This window comes from Rattus rattus, chromosome 7, assembly GCF_011064425.1.
Source record: "Rattus rattus isolate New Zealand chromosome 7, Rrattus_CSIRO_v1, whole genome shotgun sequence".
NCBI classification, from domain to species: domain Eukaryota; kingdom Metazoa; phylum Chordata; class Mammalia; order Rodentia; family Muridae; genus Rattus; species Rattus rattus.
Window position 1 is genome coordinate 89,341,907 of NC_046160.1, and position 22,934 is coordinate 89,364,840.

Genomic DNA, 22,934 nt, shown 5'->3' on the forward strand with positions numbered 1-22,934 from the left:
GCAGTGTCAGATTTAGATGTTATGAAGATGCAGATCATTCACATATATACCACACACATACACACACATTGCATCTCAGTATAAATAGATAGGAAACAAAACCCAGAAATCTCTCTGCTTCCCTGGGTAAGTCCCTTAACAAAGCACCCCCTATGTTTTCTTAGAACTTGAACTAGAAAGAAAAGTCCAGATCCTTTTCAGTTCCAAAATAATTTGACTCCAACACTTAGTTAAGTGAGAAATTTAAAGAAAAACTAAAGTGGTGGCAGGCAATGGGGGATGGGGTCCCATCTGTCCTTACTGAAATATGGTGGAAAAGTTTTAGATTCTAAATTAGTTCCTGATTCATAGGTTTCTTGTTTGTTTGTTTGTTTGTTTTTTCATTCATTTATTTTCTGATCCATTTTTATCATAATTCTCCATAAGCTTTGTAGACATGGCCTATTTTTAAAGTTGTCATAACTAATACAATATCAATATTCTATTTTATATAAAACAAAACAAACAGCTGGGTTAACTATAGCAACAGTATAATGTCATGTGGTTGGCTCAGTGTAATTGATAGGTTTCGTTTTTGTGGTTTTACATTCTTATGAACTATGCTCCCCTTGGCTGGGTCTGGATTTCTATTTTGTTAGGGACTATTTTAATTGTTCCAGAGGTATCAATGTCATCAGTGGCTTCCTAATACTGACTACTCCTTTGATCAGTCAGGATCTGTGTGACCTGCTGGCCCACTGTAGGTGACCAAAAAATTTTAATGGGTGAATTAATTCACATATAAGCTAAAGTCTCCCTTTGCAAAAGTTATCAGAATCAGTTCCCAAAACTCATATTTGCTATTCACGATTAAGTCTCTTTTTACTTCTTTTACATAATTTTCATCCAGTCGTGAGTATGAGTAAACACATCTTCTCACCACTCTCAGAATTTTGCTCATATTTGGAAAAGATTTTGCTTACCTGCAAGTGCTGCTTTTCTGCATGACGTCAGCTCGATGATATCCAGAGAGTTTACAAAAACCGTCATTACTATAAACTACAGGCCAGTCCACAATTTGGGCGTTTCCCAGTAAGAAACTTGATTCTAAAGAAGAAAGAGAAAATTACTTAGCTTTATTGAACAGCCTTTGTCTTTCAAGTGATCAAAAAAGAAAATTTTATAAGATGAGCAAATACAATGGCTGTATGCTATAAGACAAATGATATGAAAGGTGCCATAAGCCAGTCAGTATGATGACCAATGACATCTTCAATAAACCCAAGCTTTACGTCACAAACCAAAATTCCCACTGAACACAATGTAGGGCACCTCTTTGCAGTCAGGTGTCTAATGGAGAAGAGTGTCCTTAGTGGTCAGTAGTACTGATGTCTACACATGTCTTCACTTATTAGATAGGCTGGAGTCTCTTTTCCACAGACTAAGACTATTGATGTTATAACAGGTATGCTGAATATGTTCCCCCCAAAATGCTATTAATGCAAATAAGATTTGACGAGACGAATTCTTTACTCGTTTTATTACTTGATCTCGAAAACTCTAAAAAAAAAGCATTAAAGAGTTCTCTTTGGAAATAAAAATCATTCAAAAATCTAGCAAATATCAAAAACTATCAAAATCTATGACTTCTGCGTGTGACATAGAACCCAGCAAATATATGTAGTTCATATTGCTGCTCTACTGTACACAGAAAAATAGGTTTGTTTTAGGTGTAAAATTAGTTCAAAAAGTATATTTGGGTATTAACTGTGGTTGGAAAAAAACAACAGTTTTAGGCTATGACTTTAAAAATGTTAATGGTCTCATGAGAATAAAGTGAAAATGAATTCAAATAATAAGAACATAAATGAAAATTATTTTAAACAAACATCTTTAGAAGAACTTTAAAAGTAAAAAGAATAGTCTACTTTTAAAATCTACTATAAAATAATCCTTTGGGCTCCTCTTCAGGTAGAATCCAAAAATGGAAATTAAATTGTAAGCGGCAGGTTTGAAATCCTCACTCAGAACTGGCTCTCCCAAAACCAACAATGCAATTCAATAGTTACTGAGCGAGAGCTGCTGTGCGAAAGGAGGACCTCTGGGTCAGATATCGGAGTGGAATAGAAGTTAGAAGAATGTGCTCTGTGTTCTTCTTCTCAAGTTTACATATTAACACTGTAAGTAAAGCGACCGTCAGAATGATCTAGAGAATAGATATCAAATCGAGCCCAGGATGACAGATGAGAAATGTCTTTTGGGAACAATCATGACCAAAAATGGGGAAAAACTGAAGAAAGACAAATCCTTTAGAGAACAGGTGCTTTTCTAAGACTCCCAGTAGGGACAGTTGATGGGGTGACAGAGCCAAGTCACATAAGGCTAAGGTGTCAAAGGTCATAGATCTCATAAGAAAACTGAAAGTCATAAATGAAGACAGAAGAAAAAACGCAAGAGTGAATTTAGCAGTCTTGAGAAAGACAAAAGTTTATCGTATAAAACTCATATCAATCAACATAAAACAAAGTATTGATAAATCAGGCACATCAAGAGGCAAATGAAGCCTCCATCCAAGAACACTGTTGAGAAAATAAAATGGAAGCCTATAGTCTGGTTGAGAAAATATTCATAATGTGGATACCTGAAGTCAACTCAGAATATACAGAGAATTCTTGCAAAATCCCGGGGATATAATTTGTATAGTGTATGGTCCCACTCAGAAGACACGAAGACAGTCCAGACTAATAGCACAGTGACAGTTCACCACTCATCCAGCAGAGAAGCTACAAAGGCTACTACTACCATCACTGGTAAGAAAATGGGACCACTGGACCTAGATCTAAATATAAGATGTTATAAAAATACAAAATGTTATGAGCCTTTTTGAGCATAATTTCTTGTAAAGTTAAATATACATCTCTAACCCAAAAGGTACATCTTACTTGTTCACTCAAGTGAAATGAAAACTCACGTGAACAAAAGGTCCATTTAAAAAAGGAAAGGAAAGGAAACCACTCACGTCACATTCACTCATGTAGTCAAACCTTGGAAACAATGTCAATCAAGAGAGTGGTTACACGGTGTCAAATTCATACAAGGAACACCGCTTCAGTCTATAATGGAACAAACTTCTGGTATGTACCACAGTATAATATATATTCATTCATGGTGGTTAAAAAAAAAAAGTCATCCATATGAAGTATAAATACAGACAAAGCTACCGTGGTAGTGGTGATGGTGGCCACACAGCAGTTTCCTTTACATTGTAGTTGTGATGGAGCTTAAGGTGATGACTATGCTAATTACTCACGGCAATGGTTTCTGAAAGGAATGACGGGATTATAGGAAGGAAAAAATAATAATAACTTTTTGGGGGGCTGCCACATCTGGCCTCAGTAGGAGAGGATGCGCCTAATCCTGAGGAGACTTGATGCACCAGGCTGGGGGAATATAGAGAGGCAGCCCTTTCAGAGGCAAAAGGGAGGGGGAGGGGAAGGGGGGACTCTCCAAGGGGGGCCTAGGAGAGAGCAACATTTGGGAAGTAAATGAATTAATAATGATAATAACAATAACAACAACTTTCTGGGAGATGTAAGGGCTCACTGTCTTGAGGTATATGAGCGTATATTTATCCACACTCATACTGTACATTTAAGAGCACTTAACTGCACATAAGCTTAGAAAGCACAAAAGGATAATAGATTCTCCTCTCCGTTCGGTGCATGTTTTTTAAAACACTGACATTTGAGTTAGGTCTTCATTGTGAGAATAGTTAAGAGTATCCCTCGGAGAGCGCAGCTAGCACGATGAGGAAGATTAGCTGCTTCCTGCAAAGATGAGTCAGAAAGCACAAATTCCTCTTTAAGCGCGTGGTGTTTTCATTTATAGGTGGCATCGATTATAATCATCAAAAGTGATTCTCTTTTCTCCGTTAGCCCAGGTTAGGTTGCCCTCTCTAATCTATAAGTCATATGCGCGGTGACTGAAAGCCATGGTAGGCCGTGTGGCTGCAATTCTTCCTGATTTTCAGTCTCATATTCAAACCAACATCAACTCATCTTGAAACCCCATGTCTCTTCATGCAGCTCAGGCAGCCCAGATGCTTACATCATCAGATCTCAAATCCAATACCAGACCTATAAGCGCCCCTCCCTAATAGAAGAAGCACATTGACCCTAAAGTCCACACTGTTAGGTTCAGGTCAGTTTCTTTATCAATTCCAAAGTATGCTCACTGGCAATGCTAACTCTTTACTCTTGCTTTTCCTGCACCCCTTTGCCTATTAAACACTTAAGGAGAGCATCAACTCTGCTTCCTCTGTACCTCATTCAGTGAGGACCACACACATCCCCGCACTCACACACATCCTTTACCTGCACACAGTATACAAGAGGCTGAACAGAATGTATTATATACGTATAGTGGAATAACGTGCATTCTTCAAAAACAGGGAACCCTGTCATTGGCCACAACATGGGCGAGCTTTGGGGACTTCACACTAAGTAAAATAAGCCAAAGGCTAACGCTGCATTTGTCTTTGCGTTTGCATATTACATAGGCTCCATTTGCATATAAAGTACAAAATTGAAACACACAAAACAGAGAGGAAAAAAGGTGTTAAGTTAACAGGGACCGAAGGGTTGGGGAACTGGACAGAGGTAGTCAAAGGACTGGAAACTAGTTAGCAATTGCATGTTTGAGAGAAGTACAGTTTCCACAGCAACCAGAGTTACAGCACTACATTGCATATTTGAAAGTCACCAAGGGAGTAGATTTTATTCTCGATGACAAAAAAGATATGTGATGTAGTAAGTACATTCGGTAGCTCGATTTAGCTCCTCTATAACGCACTCATATACTAAAACATCATATTATTTACCACAAATAGGTACAAAATGTATAGTTTTACTTGCCAATTTAAAAACTTTTTAAATTTGCAATATAATACATTGCTTATTGATTGAAAGAATTCCCGATGTCCTGGCAACAAGGAGCCCATGTGCTTTGAAAAAAGAAAGAGAAAGGTTGGAACCCTAACCTGCTTGCTCAGCCGGGTTTATTTTCCTCCCAGAAACCGCTTAGAAAGCAGCTTTTCACAAATGGGGGTTCACCAAGAGAAATGCACACGAAGTGCATAGCCCCCCAAATTTCTTAAACAATACTTATTACGTACGTGACATGTACTGTTTTATAATCTGTTTCAATTTTCAAGTGTTCTAAGCTTCACTGAATCGATGGAAAGCCTGCCTTAAGCAACCCTCCCCCCCCCCAAGGCTATGCAGACCTCCCTACATCATGAAGAGCCTCGCTTCAAAACATCTGTTAGATTTAGAACCAGAACTCTGCTTGTTCCATTTTGGCTCTGCCGTATCTTCCTACTGCCTCTCAACCGCTTTCTCCTGCTCTCCACTGGGACCATCTTGGAGACTACCGCCCAGCAGGGCAGCCATCACTACTGATCAGCCGGTGATGTGCTTCACACACTCTCCGGTATCTCCGCGTGATAACAAAGCAGTCAACAAAAGCAGGACCCACTCTGCGACATGCATTGTTCTGACCCAGGAAGTATCCTCACTCCCCTCTTCCTGATTGGCCAGCCACAAGTCAGAGGTTCCCAGAGCCCAGGCGCTCAGGGTCAAAAGGCAGAAACCGGAGTACATGTTCTCCAACTCCCAACTCCTGACTGAGGTGTGCATACTCAACTCTTTCTGGGGGAAGCCAGGATTCTTTTTTGCTTTAGATGGAAAAGCAGATAGATTTAGATGAAAGAAACAAACGAAAGTAACCCCGGCAGGGAGGGCCTACTCCTCTTAGTGGTTTGGAGGCAGAGTTGTTCGTGGAAAGGAAAACGGAAGTTCCAACCAAAACTGGGCAATGGATGTTGTGCATTGTTTCAAATCCATTTTTAAAATATCTACTGAGGGTTGGGGATTTAGCTCAGTGGTAGAGCGCTTGCCCAGCAAGCGCAAGGCCCTGGGTTCGGTCCCCAGCTCCGAAAAAAAGAAAAGAAAAAAAAATATCTACTGAGTTACAGCAATAACACTGAATGGGGAGAGCTAGATATTTTCCGGGTATACACTAGTGTTTGCCTGCACAGCCAATCAGAACTAATAACTCAGAGAGAATTTTAAAGGCTGTCACAAGCTTTTAAGATAGTCTGGGCGATGTGTCTTCTGTTGGCCTTTGTGCTTCAAACTGGAGACCAGCCATTTAGACTCTGAGAGTAATTAGACTCTGCCGTTCCCTGTCCCCCCTGCTGGGTCTTAATGACATGACTCTGGCCTTATGAGAGACGACTGTAAGAACTCTTACTCTTGTTTCTGAATATTTTATAAAATCATAATTGAGCAAATTTGCCCATATAAGAAGTCATCAGCTGGTAAATGTTCATAATAATCAAAGTCCCACTGATCATCCTGTCCAGATTGATTCTCGACACTACTGAGAGCACGACAGAAAACCCGGGGATTTCGACGACAGCATCGGTTTCTACATATACAAATCAGCAAGAGTGATAAGCACCCCTCTGCGTAATTATGGGGACTAACAATGAGCAATGCAAGCAAAACCTTCATAAACTATCAGAGCAAAAAATTCTTCACAAAATATTAGAGTGTACTATTTGCAGGAGCTCTTTCCCAGCTGCGCCGTGAGTGCAGAGACAGCTAGCACTGTGTGTAGGGGGTGTAGGTGAGCGCCCATGTGTGCAAGCACAGAGCAACTGCAACAGAAAACCACTTCTTCCCACTGGACCTACAAACTGAAACCTGGGCGTTTATATCAGGCAGAGAGGTAAGTTACGAGTAAACAGGAAGTGAGAAGTAAACACGGCTAAGTTGGACAGAAGTTGCTGAGCCCGTTTATAAATTTGCATATGTAGTAGGCGAAACACTGTGTGCATACACAATGCTCACATTACCGCCTCCCTGAAGTACACTACTTGTTTTAACAAACAAGAAATGTGATATCACTGACAGATATTAAGAACAGGAGTAAAACTAATTAAAATTACCTCCCAGAAATTTTTAATTTCTCTCAGCTTTAAAGCGGAGTGGGTGAAGGAAATTCACTGTGGAGGACTAGCTCACTGCAAAGGAGGCAGGTCAGAATCCAGAAGGTGGGGTTCTTCTAGATGGTCAGTAGCAAGATAGGGTTCAGGAAATTTCCCAGAATTCTAAGTGGCCATCACTGACCTCAGCAGCAGCCGCAGCCGCAGTCGCAGCCACAATGGCTGCAGTAGCAGAAGCAGCAGCAGCCATTGCTGCCAGTCTTGACTGGAAATCTAGCTCTATCGTGTCCTCACTATCACAGCACACAAAGCCATGGATTCCTGAGTATTGAACTTCCATTGGTATCCAGGCTATTCCAGCTCTTCAAATGTTTACAAACATATCACTTCCGGAAGGCCCAAATGCACAAATGTGGTCCTTGTAAGGTGCCTAAGGTGTGATTGCCCACCAGGGGGCTGAGATTTCAGAAGCACAGTTCTGGGCACAGGTACTGTAGTTTCTGGTGCTTTGTGGCAGGATGAGTTAATGATGCTGTTGTTTTTCAATTTAGTAAAAGAGAAGAATTTTGATGGTCTCATCCCAAAGAGAAGACACATATTTGATGTGATGGATAGTCATTAGACTCATTTGGTCATCCTACAATGTATACATGCATCAAGACATCATACCGGCCACATGAATGCATACACACAATTTACCAGCTAAAAACCAAGTATAAAGAACTGTAAGTCTCTTTAAAGATGGTGACCGCTGTTTCTCAGTCTTGAGTCCACTTTGAGTCAAGGAGCTTCAGGTTAGGAGCATAAGGGCTGTTCATTCTGGATCTCATGCCCTGAGGTTTCTGGTTTAGCTCATCAGAAAAGGGACTTCCAAACACTGGGATTCATTTTTAAATCCTCTCAAGTGCTTCCAATGTGCAGCCAAGATGGAGCTACGCTCGACTAGCGTAGTAATTCCTGAAGGCTGGCAACTGCAAGAGAATCTTGATACAAGTGTCAAAGTGGAGATTGCTAGCTTCTAATGTAGATGCACTGAACAGACTCCCTCAGGGTAGAATGAAAAAAAAAATACAGTCCAGGAGATAAGCCTCCTGCTCAACAAAGTCTGGGACAGACCCAACCTAGACCTTCTGAGAGAGGACCTGAGGTTTAAAAAGAACCTAGGATGATTCCTAAGAGTAATGTCATGTCTATCTTGCATGCCTTCTCCTTCCTTTTCTATAGATGGGAAAACAGGCCAGGAAACTTATAGGACTCTGCTGGTGAAGTCAGGCAAAAGGAGTCAGGTACCAGGAAAGGGCAGAAGCAGGCTTCGATGACTACGACTCTCTTCTATCCTTGTTTCTCAACTGCATTGAGCTCTCACTTTGTTTGGCTTCATTTTAGCATAAAGAAGCATTTCTTCACAGAATGACTTCTTCAGGAGATAGGAAGATAATTACACTTGAGTTCCGCTCCAACATATTAATCCCGTCTATGAAGGAGATCAGAAACCCATGCTGACAGAAAGCTCTGAAAGAGGAGAGGTCAGAAGCTGTCCGAGAAATGCTGTAAAGTCACCTTGGGCAACTTCTTTCCTTTATACAGAAGTTCAGGTGGGGAAAAATGGCTTTCCTCTGGGCTGCTCCAACAAGCTTTGACTTTCTACCATGTACTGTTTTGGTTTTATGAAGACTATACCCTTTAGATCGATGAATTACAGGACACTAACAATGGAAAGAGGACAGAGAAGTACATGGAGAGAAGACTGAAGGGAGGCAGGCTGAGACTGCTCAGACACATTTTAGCTCAGAAGTTACCATTGTGGGAAGCATTGGAGCAATGGGTAGGCCAGCTTTCTGGACCTCCCTGATGCTGTCCATATGTCTATATGCGTGCATAACATTTTAGCTGGGGAAATGGCCCCGTGGATAAAGTATGTGCCAAACAAATGTAAGCATCTGAATTCAGAACCCAAAGTCACAAAAAGCCAGATGCTGTAGCAGACGTCTGTAATCCTAGTGGTGTCTTTGTGATTGGGTAGAAGACAGGAGAATTCGCAGAAGCTCTCGGGCCAGCGAGCCTGGTGTACTAAACAGCAAATGTGAAATTCTGTGTCAAGACTACATGGTAGGTGATGAATGATACTGAGATTGTCACTTTACACACACACATATGCACACACTGAACATATGTATACACACACACTACACATATGTATAGATACACGCATATACATACATACCATACACATATACAAATACACACATATACACACATACACAATTTTTAAATATTGCATATCTTAAATAAACACACTACTTTTAAAGAGAGAGAGTAGAAAATGTTGATTAAAATGCATTTGGGTGGGTTAAACTACTATTCTTTCTCCCTCTTGACTTTTTAATGCACATTATCTTTGAGAGAAGTATTAGTGAGAATTGTCAAATATTTTAAGAAGTGATATAAGACAACCAAATGAAGTCTAGAATATTGAGAGAGAAAGAAGGCATGGAGAGAGGTGAGAAAGAACTTAAGGAGAAGAAAACACTTTCATTATTGTGCAATTTTTCCTAGGTCTATAGCAGCCAGTGAGGAAGGCCAACAAGGTAGGCCTCTAAATATATTCACCCAGTCCTAGCTGGAGGGGCATGCCTTCCAGGAAACTGTGCAGTAATTCTAAAATGAGACTTAGAGGCTAGGGCGGCAACTTGCTCAGTAAAGGACTTGCAATACAAGAATAACCACCTGAGATAGATCCCACATTGAAAAGGCAGGTGGAGGGGCTCATGCATTGAATCCCAGTTCAAGGCAAGGACCAGGGGTGGGAGCGGGAATAAACATGGGTATGAAGGTGGGACATAGTAGATAGGAAGTTGTAGGTGGAAAGGCGAAGGGTGAAATTTCCAGTTTCCCCATCTCAAAGGAAATTTCCCTACTTCCCTCTACACACAGACATCGAGCCAAATGCCTAGCCATCATCCTCCATGCCTGCTGTCGAATTGTTCTACAAATGACACATATTGGAAGCATCCCATCCTCTGTGTCCCCACTGCTACTCTCCCAAGTCAAACCACTACCATCCTTTCTTGCTTGGGTCACTGCAGTGATCATGTATCTGCCCCTCCACAACCTTCAGACAAGCACCCTAGTGCTCAGGAGGTCTGTTGGGGGGATTGGGGGGATTGGGGTACACAGTCTCCAACTGCTCTTTCTCCCCACGTTGCTTCGCAATGCACCCATCCACTCCTGTTCTCTCTGCTTGCAGGAATTTGCATGTTTTCTCTTTGCCTACAGTAAGCGTCTTCCCAGTTACCTCACACCATTTAGTTGGGCCTCCCAAAATTGCCTTCCAATCAAAACGAGTCCCTGTTACTTGGGACCTGGGCATTCTCTCCTTTTCCTTCAAAACGCTGACCACAGTTTCTACTTAGAGGTTCTCTGTGTGTTTGTTGCACAGCTGCCCCACCCCTTCCAGCCCCTGAGACCCATGAGGTCAAGGTACATTATTACACAACCATCAATCTTTGCTGGGAGAATAAAATTAACATTTCCATTCCATTAAGGTAGTCACAAAGTAATGACAATTACAAAGCAATGTTTTTTATCTAGACTATACGAGGACTCGGCTAGGCCCATTTCTTGAAAAAGCTACATTATTAAGAGTAATTAATAAGAATAATAGGCAAACTTAAGCAGACTTCCCACACTTGGAATAGCATCTGAAAACTTGTGAACCTGAGTCAGGGAGCCAATATTACTTTTCTGAGCTTGTCTTCTGGGTGAGTGATATTTATAGACATCTTTAAGTTTCATGTGGCAGTAACAGAAAAGCCCCTGAAGCGTACATAGCACATTTTATTTGGGTTAAACAAAATCTTGATACATATGGCTTATAAAAGGCATAAATAATTTATGTGTACTGTCCCCATCTACAGTGTTGATTTCTGGTACATGCATTTCGCATTTCTACAAAAGGCTGGTTTCTTTTACGTTCTTACAAAATACACCTTTCCCTACAATTCTGTAAAAATGCAGCCAGTGTATAGACACATGCACTTCGTATGCTCCAGACTAAGGCTAATTAGTAAGTATCTAATAATATTGGCAGCATTAAGCAGACCATCACTGTGGGAGTTTGAAATATGCAAAAAAAAATCTGTTAATTTATTCAAACGTGTTCAGCTGTCATCAAAGATAAAAATATGCCTCCATGTTTCACCTCCTTCAAGATCAAAGGTACATTTTCAAGTTTCTGTGTTTCTTGGATGGAGTTAACTTCATCATTCTCTACCTAGCCAACATGGATCAGAAAGGAGCTACTTCAACATCGAGTCCTGAAATTCCACTGTTGGAAAGAATAGAACTGTTACAGAGAATATTTTTTCCACCACCATCACCGCCACCAAAAACAAAAACAAAAACAAAAAAAAACAACAAACAAAAAACAATCAGCAGTTAAGTTGGTATTTGTGTGTGCAGTCATGCACCCACATGTGTGCATGTTGAAGCCAGAGATCAATGTCACGTGCCTTCCTCTGTCTCTTTCCCCATCTCCTACTTCCGAGATGGGGTCTCTCATTGGAGCTGTTTGCTGTTTCTCTAGACCAGTTAGCCATCAACCTCACCAGATCTGCTTGTCTCCCAGTACTGAGATTACAGATTCACAGCCATACCCACTTCTCTCTGGGTACTGGAGACCCAACCTCAGGTCCTTATGCTTGTAGAACAAGCACTTTACTCATGGGCTATGGCTCCGCCCCCCACCCCCCAGCTTCCACTTTTAATAGGATGGATTTGCTCGTGAGATCTGTTTCTAAGAGTTCTTAGAAACACTGATCAGAATCATTAGCCCAAAACACGGCTGCCAAGACTGCCTACATGATCCATTGACTCACAAAACATGACACATTCACCTTGAGGTAGTTGATGACAACTAGCTACGGAATCCTGTCCCAATGAAATGTCTGAAAATACCTAAAGCTTTAGACATCTACTAGTTATATAATCTTGGAGAATAAGAGCTAAACCGTCCAGATGTGTTTGCCAGGAGAGAAATGTGTTACTTATTTAATACTCAGGCTTCATTTTGATGCTTACAAAATAGACATTTTTTAACAAGAGTCTTTTCTGAAGGGATTATATTTTTCTTCAAAGTTAGCCTTTTAGGACAATCAAACATCTACAGCAGTAACACTAATGAAGAATTTCAACTAAAACCAGTCCCACTCGGACACACGCTTAAGAAAAAAGGGAGGGAAGGAGGGAGGAAAGGAGAGAGAGAGAGGGAGGGAGGGAAGGAGGGAGGAAAGGAGAGAGAGGGGGAGGGAGGGAGGAAAAAAGGTATCTCAGTTTGGTTCTATTCTGTGATAAAATACCAGGATCAAAAGCAACTCAGGGAGGAAAGGGTTTACTTCAGCTTACAGCTTACAGTCCATCCTGAAAGGAAATCAGAACAGGAACTCAAGCAGGAAAGAACATGGAGACAGGAACTGAAGCAGAGATCACAGAGGAGCCCTGCTCACCACCTTGTTCTCCAAACTCACATTCAGCTACCTGGCTTTTACTTCACAAGACCTCCTGCCCAGGGGTGGCAAAGCTCGCAGTGGGCTGGGTCTCCTTTATCAATCATTTATCCAATGTCCTGACAGATGTGCTTGTAGGTCAATCTGATGGAGGCATTTTCCCAACTGAAGCTCCCTCTTTCCAGATGAAAAGTTGTTGTTGTTATTATTTTGTTTTGTTTGCTTATTTCAGTTTTCTGTATTTTTTTCATTCTGCATTCCATGTAACAGGAGATAATCCAGTGGTTCTCAACATGTAGGTCATGTTGACCCCTTTGGAGATTGAATGACCCTTTCTCAGGGGTTGCCTAAGGCTATCTGCATACACACACGTTGGTGTTTTGCATGCAAGTATGCCTGTGTGAGAGTGTCAGGTCCCCTGGAACTGGAGTTACAGACGGTTGTAAGCTGCCACGTGAGTGCTGGGAACTGAACTTGGGTCCTCTGGAAGAGCAGCCTGAGCCATCTCTCCAGCCCTGCATATCAGTTATTTACATTATGGTTTACAGTAGCAAAATTACAGTTATAAAGTAGCAACAAAAATAATTTTCTGGTTGGGGGGTTCACCACAACATGAGGAACTGTATTAAAGGGGTGCAGCATTAGGGAGGTTGAGAACCACTGAGCTGCCTGTCTAAGGGAAAGAGTTATCTACAAGGCCAACTCACTTTCCTCCCTGGCCCATGTTCACAGGGCTGGTTACACAGAGATGGGAGTCCCTGGTTTGTGCTGTCTTCACAGAGCATGTCCGGATACTGGGACAATCCAAGCTGACCCTTCCTTTACACTAAGTAACATGTCATTGTTTGGAGGTTGTAAGGTGGTGCTCCGGTGTCCTGTTTGTTCAGCTCTCTGTCGGGGTTTGACTACACATTAGGAAAACGTTGACCAACTGAGTCCAACACTTTAAAGCTCAGCTAATGACTTTAGAGGCTTCCAAGTTATTTAATATTTTGCCCTCATTGGGTCTCAAAAGGGTAGAAAAAATCTCCCATATCTTACCTTATCCAAAAAATTCCATGAAAAGTAAGTCTGTATTAAGTCCTGCCTATGAGGTACCGTTTAATATCTGGGACCTGTGTGTCCTCCCCATCCCCTTATCTCCCCAGCAGCCCTTCCAGACCCAAGTTAAAATCAGAACAGCTTTGAGCATCACTTTGGAGTGAGGCCGAGGAGTGACAGAAAGACGGACCCTGGAAGCGGAGTTTCATAAAATTATCAGCGGCCCTGAACACTGTTCTCTCGGCTGGGACAGGTTGTTTTGGGTATGGATGAGAGAGTCTCCCTCATTCAGTCCTCACTCCCGGAAGCCTTGTTCCTGAGCTCACCTAATGAGCCACTGTCCTTTGGGTGTTGTATTCCTATATGTTGAGCACACAGAAAGTTAGCTGTGATCTGAGCGTGTTCAATGAGGCCCCTAAGTTCACACACCGTGCACACAGCATCCACAGGAGCAGCAAAGGGAATGGGTGCAGAGTCCGTCCCTGTAGGCTTTCTCATGTTCTTGGTAAATTGAGACTAGCATTGTGCCGAGTGGGGAGGCAAATATAAACCTAAGATTTCTAGACAGAAGGACAAAAGTGTTTAAGTGGCCTTAGACTGTGGTGATGAAATGACACAGAAAACTGGTGGATTTGACACAAAAAAAAGTAAATAAATCCAAGTCCGGCCACAGTTTAGATGACACATGAGAAGAACAAGAAGGGAAACTCCAGATGCCACAGCCCACACAAGACAAAGAAGATGGAGGCCAAACCCTGACCTCAGACAAAACTGCTCTGGAAAGTGGAGGGAGATGAGCAGAGGAGAGTGAAGGGAGGAAGGTAATCCACTGAGGACCAGGAAGGAGAAGAGAGGGTGAGGGGATGGAGACGAGATCTAGTAAAGGGAGAGAGAGAGAGAGAGAGAGAGAGAGAGAGAGAGAGAGAGAGAGAGAGAGAGAAAGTTGTGAAAGGAGACAGATTCCGTGTGTGAAGAGGATGGGATAGGGAGATACTGTCTGAAGTCTCACAAAACCATAACGATCCAAAGGAGAGCACTCTGCTGAGAGGAATGCTAGGAAGCTGGAAGTCCTCTGTGGCAAAGAGATTTAGACAGAAACTCAAAATTGAAGACCTCAACCACAGCTGGGGCATCCAAAGATTTAAACAACTAATAACTGTCAACACCGATGCACTGTTTCCCTTGCACTTGGCACATATTTAACCACCATTCTAACCATGTGAGCCAGGTCCTGTTGTTACCTGGGAGGCTACAAGGTGCAGGTAAGGCAATGACAAGATAAACAGAAATGAGTTCTTTCGCTTTAATTTATCCCCCAAATAGAAGGAATTGCATAGGCAGAAAGGACTGGGAGGAAGGATAACCTTTCCCTAAATGCAAGTCAGTGGACCACTATTTAGTTACATTTGGCAATCAGAACTGGCTCCCTAGACTGTAAGCTGTTTTGACCATCAGTAAAACTCTGTTAAACGGGCAAGGACTGGTTTTCAAATATTAATAAGTTCTAACTGCAAAGTTGTTGAAAATAATTTAATTAGAATATGAAAATTGATAAGCACTGTTTAAAATACAAATTAGTCCAGCATTTTAGGCCCTGGGGATTAAAACGAAGATGATAGAGAACGTTTTGTTTGCACATCAACTTGAACTGGGATGCAAGCATGCTCTCATGGGTACTGGTGATACGTTCTGTGCTGTATTTCTGCCTTCAGATACATACAGTGTGTAAATAAACATCTTCAGCTACGTAATTACTTAGCCAATTCCCTTCACGGACATAATCAGAACTGTTTGGAAGAATCAATTATCAACTTGGTTACCTTAGAAGCCAAATCAAATACACTTCCTCCACCAGCCTTTTCTGTGGACTGCACAGGGGAGCTGGGGGAGGGGTTGGGTGCAGATGTGTATCCTTGAGGAGTTACCCTCATGTTCCAACACTTTCATGGCCCTATATATACAGCATTCTGACTAGAAACTGATCTACTTTGAAGCTCAGATCTCAAACTGCTTACTTCTTAAAGCTCATAGGACTTTCATGACATTTAACAGTTACATTTCTTTGATTGGACCAGAGCCCCTAAAAAGGACAAAATCATTCTTAGTAAAATTTCAAATTGTTTTTAAACCAACACTCATTTCTATATCTTGCCCATTGATTTTTTTAGTTTCTTTCCGTATGAAAACTTAATATATTCCAAAGGTATTGCCTACCCTTCATACAAACGTATCACTATGAATGTGAGGTCTGAGTATCCACATGTAGCCAAATGCTTAGATAATGTCTAACATACTAATTTATTGCTATGATAATAAGCATAGCATCCTTAACTTGATTAAATATTTCTAGGTCTGGCCTCTTACACCACTGGTAGTGCATGCTGGTCAGTAGGAAACTGAACCTCTCAGAATAATACATTTCTAATCATGCTTCTTGGAATTTAACAACCTGGGGAACTTTGAAGATAATTTGTTTTAGCTTTGAAATTTATTTTCAAATTTTGGGAAACATCAAAGGGCTAGAATTACACATCGGCTATGGAAATAACTATAAATCTGTGCTCTCTCTTTCAATAAAGTACAGTTATGAACTGACTGTACCTCAAGTCTAATATAAGTTATATAAAAACATCTGCATAAGAAAAATTCTGCTGAAATAGTAAATTCATAGCCATCTCTCTGAGATTAAACCATTATATACAGGAAAACTTTGTCTTTTGCATACATTGCCATGACACTGAAATTAAATTTTCATTTGATAGTATAAGTTCCCTATTCATCTAAACCACATCTTATGAATGTCACATTATAATTATTCATGATGTGTGATTAGTCAATATCACATGTTAATATTTACAACTTTATTGCTATCATATTTGTTTAGTCTTAAGGCAATTGTCACCAATGTAAATAAATTAATAATTAAAAAAAGTAAGTACCTTGTTTGACTGGACTTTCTTGTTTGCCTTATGTTTTGTGTATTTCCTTTTATGCACAAACACTATGTAGATTCCCCTCCCCCGCCCCCATCATAATTGCGGAGTCTGGGTGAAGAGAGCTAAAAGGAAAGATACTGGCTGATCACTAATTGTGGCGGAAACTACAGTGACCTCTTGTGGTAAATGGTAACCACAGATGCTTGATGACCACACAACCTCTGCCTAGGCTCACTCTGGGGAGTGTGAACCACAGCTCCCTTCAAGAGAGCATCAGGATGAAAGCTAAAGATGGATGTTGACTGAACTTTAAAGCTTCAGAGTGGAAATCCACTCAGTCGTTACCAATTACTGCTACCTTCTGTTAAAAATACAGTAGATTATTATTTAGAAGAATGACTGAAAGAGGGTTAAGTAAATGGATTTCTTATACATTCTACCTCTGGAATCCAGCAAAAAAGATAGACATTAGTGAAGGCAAGAGCATGCATGGGGGCAGGAGCATGCAGGGGGACAGGAGCAGGCAGGGGGGCAGGAGCAGGCAGGAGGGCAAGAGGAGGCAGGGGAGCAAAGCAGGCAGGGGGAGATGGAGCAGGCAGGGGGCAGGAGCATGCAGGGGGCAGGAGCAGGCAGGGGGTCAGGCAGGGGAGCAGGAGCAGGCAGGGGCAGGAGCATGCAGGGGGGCAGGAGCAGGCAGGGGGGGCAGGAGCAGGCAGAGGGAGATGGAGCAGGCAGGGGGGGGGCAGGCAGGGGGAGCAGGAGCAGGCAGGGGAGCAGGCAGGGGGGGCAGGAGCAGGAGCAGGCAGGGGAGCAGGCAGGGGGGCAGGAGGCAGGGGGGAGCAGGCAGGGGGCAGAGCAGGAGCAGGGGGGGAGCAGGCAGGGGGGAGCAGGAGAAGGCAGGGGGAGCAGGAGCAGGCAGGGGGAGCAGGCAGGGGGGCAGGAGCAGGCAGGGGGAGCAGGAGCAGGGAGGGGGGGCGGGGGCAGGCAGGGGGAGCGGGAGCAGGCAGGGGGGGAGGAGGAGGCAGGGGGAGCAGGAGAAAGCAGCCCTTAGCCAGCAGTGCACGCGCTCATTATGTAATGTGGTGCAGGCTCAGAAGTGAGATGATATTCTTGGTTATTTGTCAATATAATTTAGGAAGTGGTCAGTATAATTTCAACCTCTTTGATATTTTAAACATTAAAGTGGTGCATTATAAGACTTGGGTAAACCGAAGCTTCAAAACCAATATGTGGTTGTATCAATATTTCCTGAACAGTGTCTTAAATGTAACAGAAGGCCATTCAAGAATATATATATATATATATATATATATTCATATATATATATAATCAATAACTTTATAACATTGCCAACAAAAACCATTTGCCTAACACTGTTCCTTTCAGGTTGGGTCATGATTAAGTTTTTTTTTTCCCCTTTTGTTTTGATGCCAAATCACTGTTTCTTCTCCTGGGGGGATTCTGTTAATACCACCTTGTTTCTAAATATCAGATACAGCATGAAAACAATTTTTGGAATCATTTTACAAGGAAGAGGTGACAGAGTAAAGAAGGTGAAGTCCTTCAGAATGGACAACTGAAGCTCCTGAGAACCTCTTGAAAGATGAGTCGCTCCTAAAGCACTCTCTTCTCTGTTTTCTTCTTCCCTGAGTTCTTCTTCCCCAAAGAGAAAAAAATCCCGCTTCTAGATTTTCATTAAAGGGGGAACTCCTTAATTTTTAGCAGTACTTTAATATTAGTGGACAGCCTCACATCAAAAGTGTTGATTTGAATTTATAATTTTTCAAAAACAGCATTCTAATTTGCCATCACCCAAACTAGCCACAGCTAGGTATCCATTAGGCCTTCTGGATGAGCATGCAGGTGAAATATGCTACCCACGAGGAAGGGAACATTGAGAGCTTTAATATAATTTTTTGTCTTTTGAAACTAATATTCCTTGTAAAAGTCCCTTGGGTATTTAACTCCACATGTAATTTTACATCTCTCCACAACCTAGTTTTTACTGACAGATAGCTTGCATGAATATGGACCGTATAAAGAGGGAGGAGCTCCTGACAATGCCAACACAGACTTGGTCCATAGCTACTCAGGAAAGGAGCCTTCTACAATAGCGCTGTTCAGGTGTCATGGACTTGACCACAATTCTCAAGCCCTCCCTTCTTCATAGCTTATTTTGACCCAAATAGCCAAATATACACTTAAACTTCTCTATGAATGCCAATCTGACATTTCAGACCAACCATTTCTAAGGCAAAGCAATGATAATTGTTCAAGGAGGTAGATATGCCACTTTCTATAACCTGAACATTCTACATTGTACCCAAATATTGAAATGCTACACCACAGCCTATAAATATGTCAATCAAAATCAAAACTCTATTTTTAATGCTTATCTAAATGTTCCTGTTGTCTTCATACTTTGACCTTTACAAATTTTTGCAAAAATAATATGCTCTCTGTGTTTACAAGCTAGGGATTATCATATTCATTCCTTTTATCTGTTTTATCAAGTCTTTAATCTTAAAACTTCAGGGGAGAATTCCTTGCTTCTCCTATTTTGAGAGTTGACCAAAATATGTATGTGTCCATCCTATGCAACAGTGCGCACTGCTCTACTTTACAGACATAGTCACCGCTAACAACCTGCAATTCTGGCCTAAAACACTCAAGTAAATAAGGAGGAAAAATGCAGAGAGTAAAACAGCAGCAGAGAGGTCACCATGGCCACTCAGAGCATAGATGGTGGCACCGTACCCCCAGAAACTGTAGATGAGGACTTCGGAGATTGATTATAAAATCCTGAGCTTTGGAAACTCTGTGCAGATCTGACATTCCCCTTGCTCATTTGGTCTGCATTATCAAAAAGTTGTCTGCTAGATTCCTAGCTGCCTGGGCTCTCAAGTCACAAGCTACCCATGGACAAAAATAAATGTTTGGTATTCTCTCTCTCTCTCTCTCTCTCTCTCTCTCTCTCTCTCTCTCTCTCTCTCTCTCTCCTTCCCCCTCCTTCATGTCCTTCTCTCTCTCTCTCATGTGTCTTTGTGTGTACATGTGTCTCAGTGTCTTTGGGTGTGTGTGTGTGCGCGTGTGTGTGTGTGTGTGTGGTTTTGGTTTTCTCTCCATGTCTCTGTCCATCTGTGTGAATTATGCACTTTTTTGCCTCTCCTGTGTCCATCTCTATGTCTGGGTGGATGTCTGTCTGGGTGGGCACCTGTTTGTCTAGCCTTCCATGTCATCTCTGCCTCTTCCTACACACGTTTATCTGACTCCATGCAGGAACCGATCTTTTCCAAAGAAAATGATATTGTGTGAGTATGGGAGCTCATCAGTATAAACTGCAGCCTCTGTGTCTTGAGTTCCTAAATCAACAGGGAAGGCTGCCTCCTTGACTTCCTCCACTAAACCTCTGCCAGCAGTGCATTCCCAATGTTATTAAGTTGGTGAATGATTAAATCTTCAGTGTGACAAACCTGATCTCTCTATGAGAATCCTAGAGGGAATTGTATCTGTTATGTCTTAATTAAACAATCTCTTCGGGTGAATTTTTCAATTTCTCTGCCAAATCAGGTAGAAATGACAATGGGAAGGCCCTCCCACATAAACGGATAGACCAATCACATTCTGCAATTTTCAATTCAGGTACTTGTTGAGGCCTTTAGGTGCTGACTACATATAGATATGCATAATTCCCAAATCTCTAACACATTCCCAACAAAATCCCAAGGATGTATATCCAATAACGATTCAAAGTCGGGCATAGACAACAAAGGTGGGATCCCTAGGTGTCAAAGCAGGTAAATCTCACTCATTCTTGCTGTTAACCAGGGCAAGGAGCGCTACGTTAATGAAACCATCCAACTCCCAGAGCGTAAATAAGGTAAAACATTCCTATGCTTGGTGCAAGACACAAGTGGACATGAGGGGAGGAGACAGGCCTTGGCCACATGACGTACATCTTCATTCCAAGCCGCACTGGACAGAAATGTACTCATGACCATCTGATCCCGGGTCCCACCTGAGAAAGTTGTGCCACCAATATTGCTAAAATGATAAACCAATCCGGGACTTCTCATTGTCTCCCTTGCCACCACGGAGAGTGGCAGGGGGCCTATGGGTCTGGTTTTCTAAGGTCTTCCCTGAAAACTCCCCTCAAAAACCAAACTGTGAAGTAGAATAACTCAAGAAGATGAGAAATTTGGAAGAAAATCACCACGGTCCTGTAAGTAGCTGACTCCAGTAACCTTTTAATCCCACCCAGCCGCTGATAGTCTTAACAGCAATGTTCCTTGAATTCTAGACCTGCATGAGATACTCATAAAAAGAAGGCAGTGAGTTAATACAGAAGTTTCGTGCCATCATGAACTTATATTTTAATTTCTATTGTTATAAAACTGAAAGTGCATATGAACCTCACACTAGGGTAGCTAAAAATATTGCAGAGATTAAAATGACTGTGCAGTACTATAAGCTTTTTTTTTTTAATCCAAGTGTGTCGTTGGTGCTCTAGACTTACACAGAATCACACACGGACTAAGAGTCACAAGGAAGAGTCACAAGGCTCCAAAGCAAACTCCAAGGTGAACATTAAAGAAAACACCTAAGGTTATTCCAGTTCCAAGGATGCCTTTGCTAGCCTAGTTTCAAGAGAGACGCTAATCCAAGAAGTGGTGTTGTCTAAGCTACCACTCTGCCTGCTTGTTTGTCATCGTTTGTGTGTGCTCCTCTCCCCCACAGCCAAAGATCTTAGCCACGTTTCCGGGCAAATGACCCGCACTGTGTCTGCTGTGTAAGCCCCCCAAATACTCTTAGTTCCCATGAGTGAGGGACAGAACAAGGAATCACAGACCTCACAGAACCTTCCCACTGTTTTTCCACTCAAACCCATGGGCAGAATTATCTTTCTCATGGTTCTCCAAAAAGGGATTCCAAAGAGAAACCCTTAAATAACAGTCCATACACTTTGCTTGTGGAGTTGAAAAAATCATGTAAAAGAGTTTTAAAAAAACAATTAAAAGATGCATAAACCCAGAAGATCAAATTTTTATAGTCTGACCACATATAAATGGATGGTATTTAAAGGCACTTCAGAGGCAGGATGCCTTAATGTGCAGGAGCAAGGTAGAGTGATATTTTTCAAGTCTTTTTCCCAAGTGCATTGAAAGCACAGAAACTATGGCTTTGTCTCTAGCCTTCTCCTGTTCAAGTGCAGTAGGCAATATGTAACCTAGAAACCAGCACACAATGAAGAGCAAAAAAAAAAAAAAACACAAAACTTTAAATCGGCCTTCCCATTTTCCAAGCACTGACTCCTAAGAGTTCAATTCCTACTACTCGGCCTAAGGCAGGGTACTTTCAGATGCGCACAGTGGGTCCAAAAGCCATCCTAGTGACTTAAATTTGATGAAGTGGCCACTTTCCCTGTCATTCCCAACTTAAAAGGAAAGCTTCCTCCAAAACCTGGCTCTAAGAATTTGGTCAGCGCTTGCAGCCAGTTTGGAAAGCGATGGGACAAGGAGAGAATCAGCATCAAAAGTGAAATTCAAAGCTATTCTGATGGACCTCCGCTCTACTCACCCCCATTCCTAGCTCCTACTCTAAGGTCTGGACAGGTGGGAGGGGGTACATCTCTCTTAGGAAACAAATGCAGTTTAGGTCCCCCCACCGCCCCTTCCTGGCCCCCACCCACCCTAGGACATCAGGTACCACTGCCTACACCCCCTCCCCCCTTAGGAGAGGGATGGGATGGGCAGGACGGGGGCGCCGTGGGCGGGAGGAAGGTGGGGAATGTTCTGAACTGCAACTCTCCTTACCACTGGAGCGCCTGACGATGTTCTCCAAAAATGTGTTCTGCGGAGCCACCAGCCCTCTCTTGCCCCCCGGCATCCTGGGTCTGGAAAGCAGCGGCCAGGATCCGCGGCGGGGGAGGGGGGGAAGCAGGAAGAAAAGGTGGAAGAAGAGGAGGAAAAGGTAGTGGAGATGGAGCCGAAAGAAAAGGGGGTGCGGCGGCGGCGGCCGGGTCCCCTGAGTGTGTCTCCAGCCCGACCCGGATGAGCAGCTCTGGGAAGGAGGACCAAGCAGTTCATGGTAGTAGCGCTCCCCCGGCCGCCGCTGCCCAGACTGTGGCGGTGCCGCACACGGGGCTGGGGAACTGCAGGCTCCGCCGGGCACAGTGCGCCTGCGCCGCCCCCGCTGTCGCTGTCCCGCCGGTGCTGATGCTGAGGCTGCTGCTGAAGATGCTGCCGAGGAGGCAGGAGCCCGGACGCGGGCTCAGCATTTCTCCCTCTGCCCCGCGCCCGGGCTCTGGGAGAGAGCGAGGAGCAACTCGACTTTCCTCTCCCCACCCCTAGTTCAGGCTAAGACCCCATTCCTTAGCTCTCTGCTCCCTCGGTCTCCTAGTCCATCCTTGTCACGCAGCTGCTTCACAGCTGCCCAAGGCAGCCAAACTTCTACCCAGGCTTTGCG

The 22,934-nt window shown here is 42.7% G+C and overlaps 1 protein-coding gene across 1 annotated transcript in view; it reads right to left on the minus strand.

The window, feature by feature from the left end:
• The window catches only part of Kcnh5 (potassium voltage-gated channel subfamily H member 5), a 285,962-nt gene extending 263,346 nt beyond the window's left edge, over positions 1–22,616 (minus strand). Inside the window, exons 1-2 of the mRNA XM_032907944.1 lie at positions 22,283–22,616; positions 963–1,086 (exon numbers count right to left, since the gene is read on the minus strand). Coding sequence (XP_032763835.1) covers positions 963–1,086; positions 22,283–22,355 — 197 coding nt within the window. The 5' untranslated portion in view covers positions 22,356–22,616. The remainder of the gene's footprint in view (positions 1–962; positions 1,087–22,282) is intronic.
• Between the last annotated feature and the right edge of the window lie 318 nt (positions 22,617–22,934).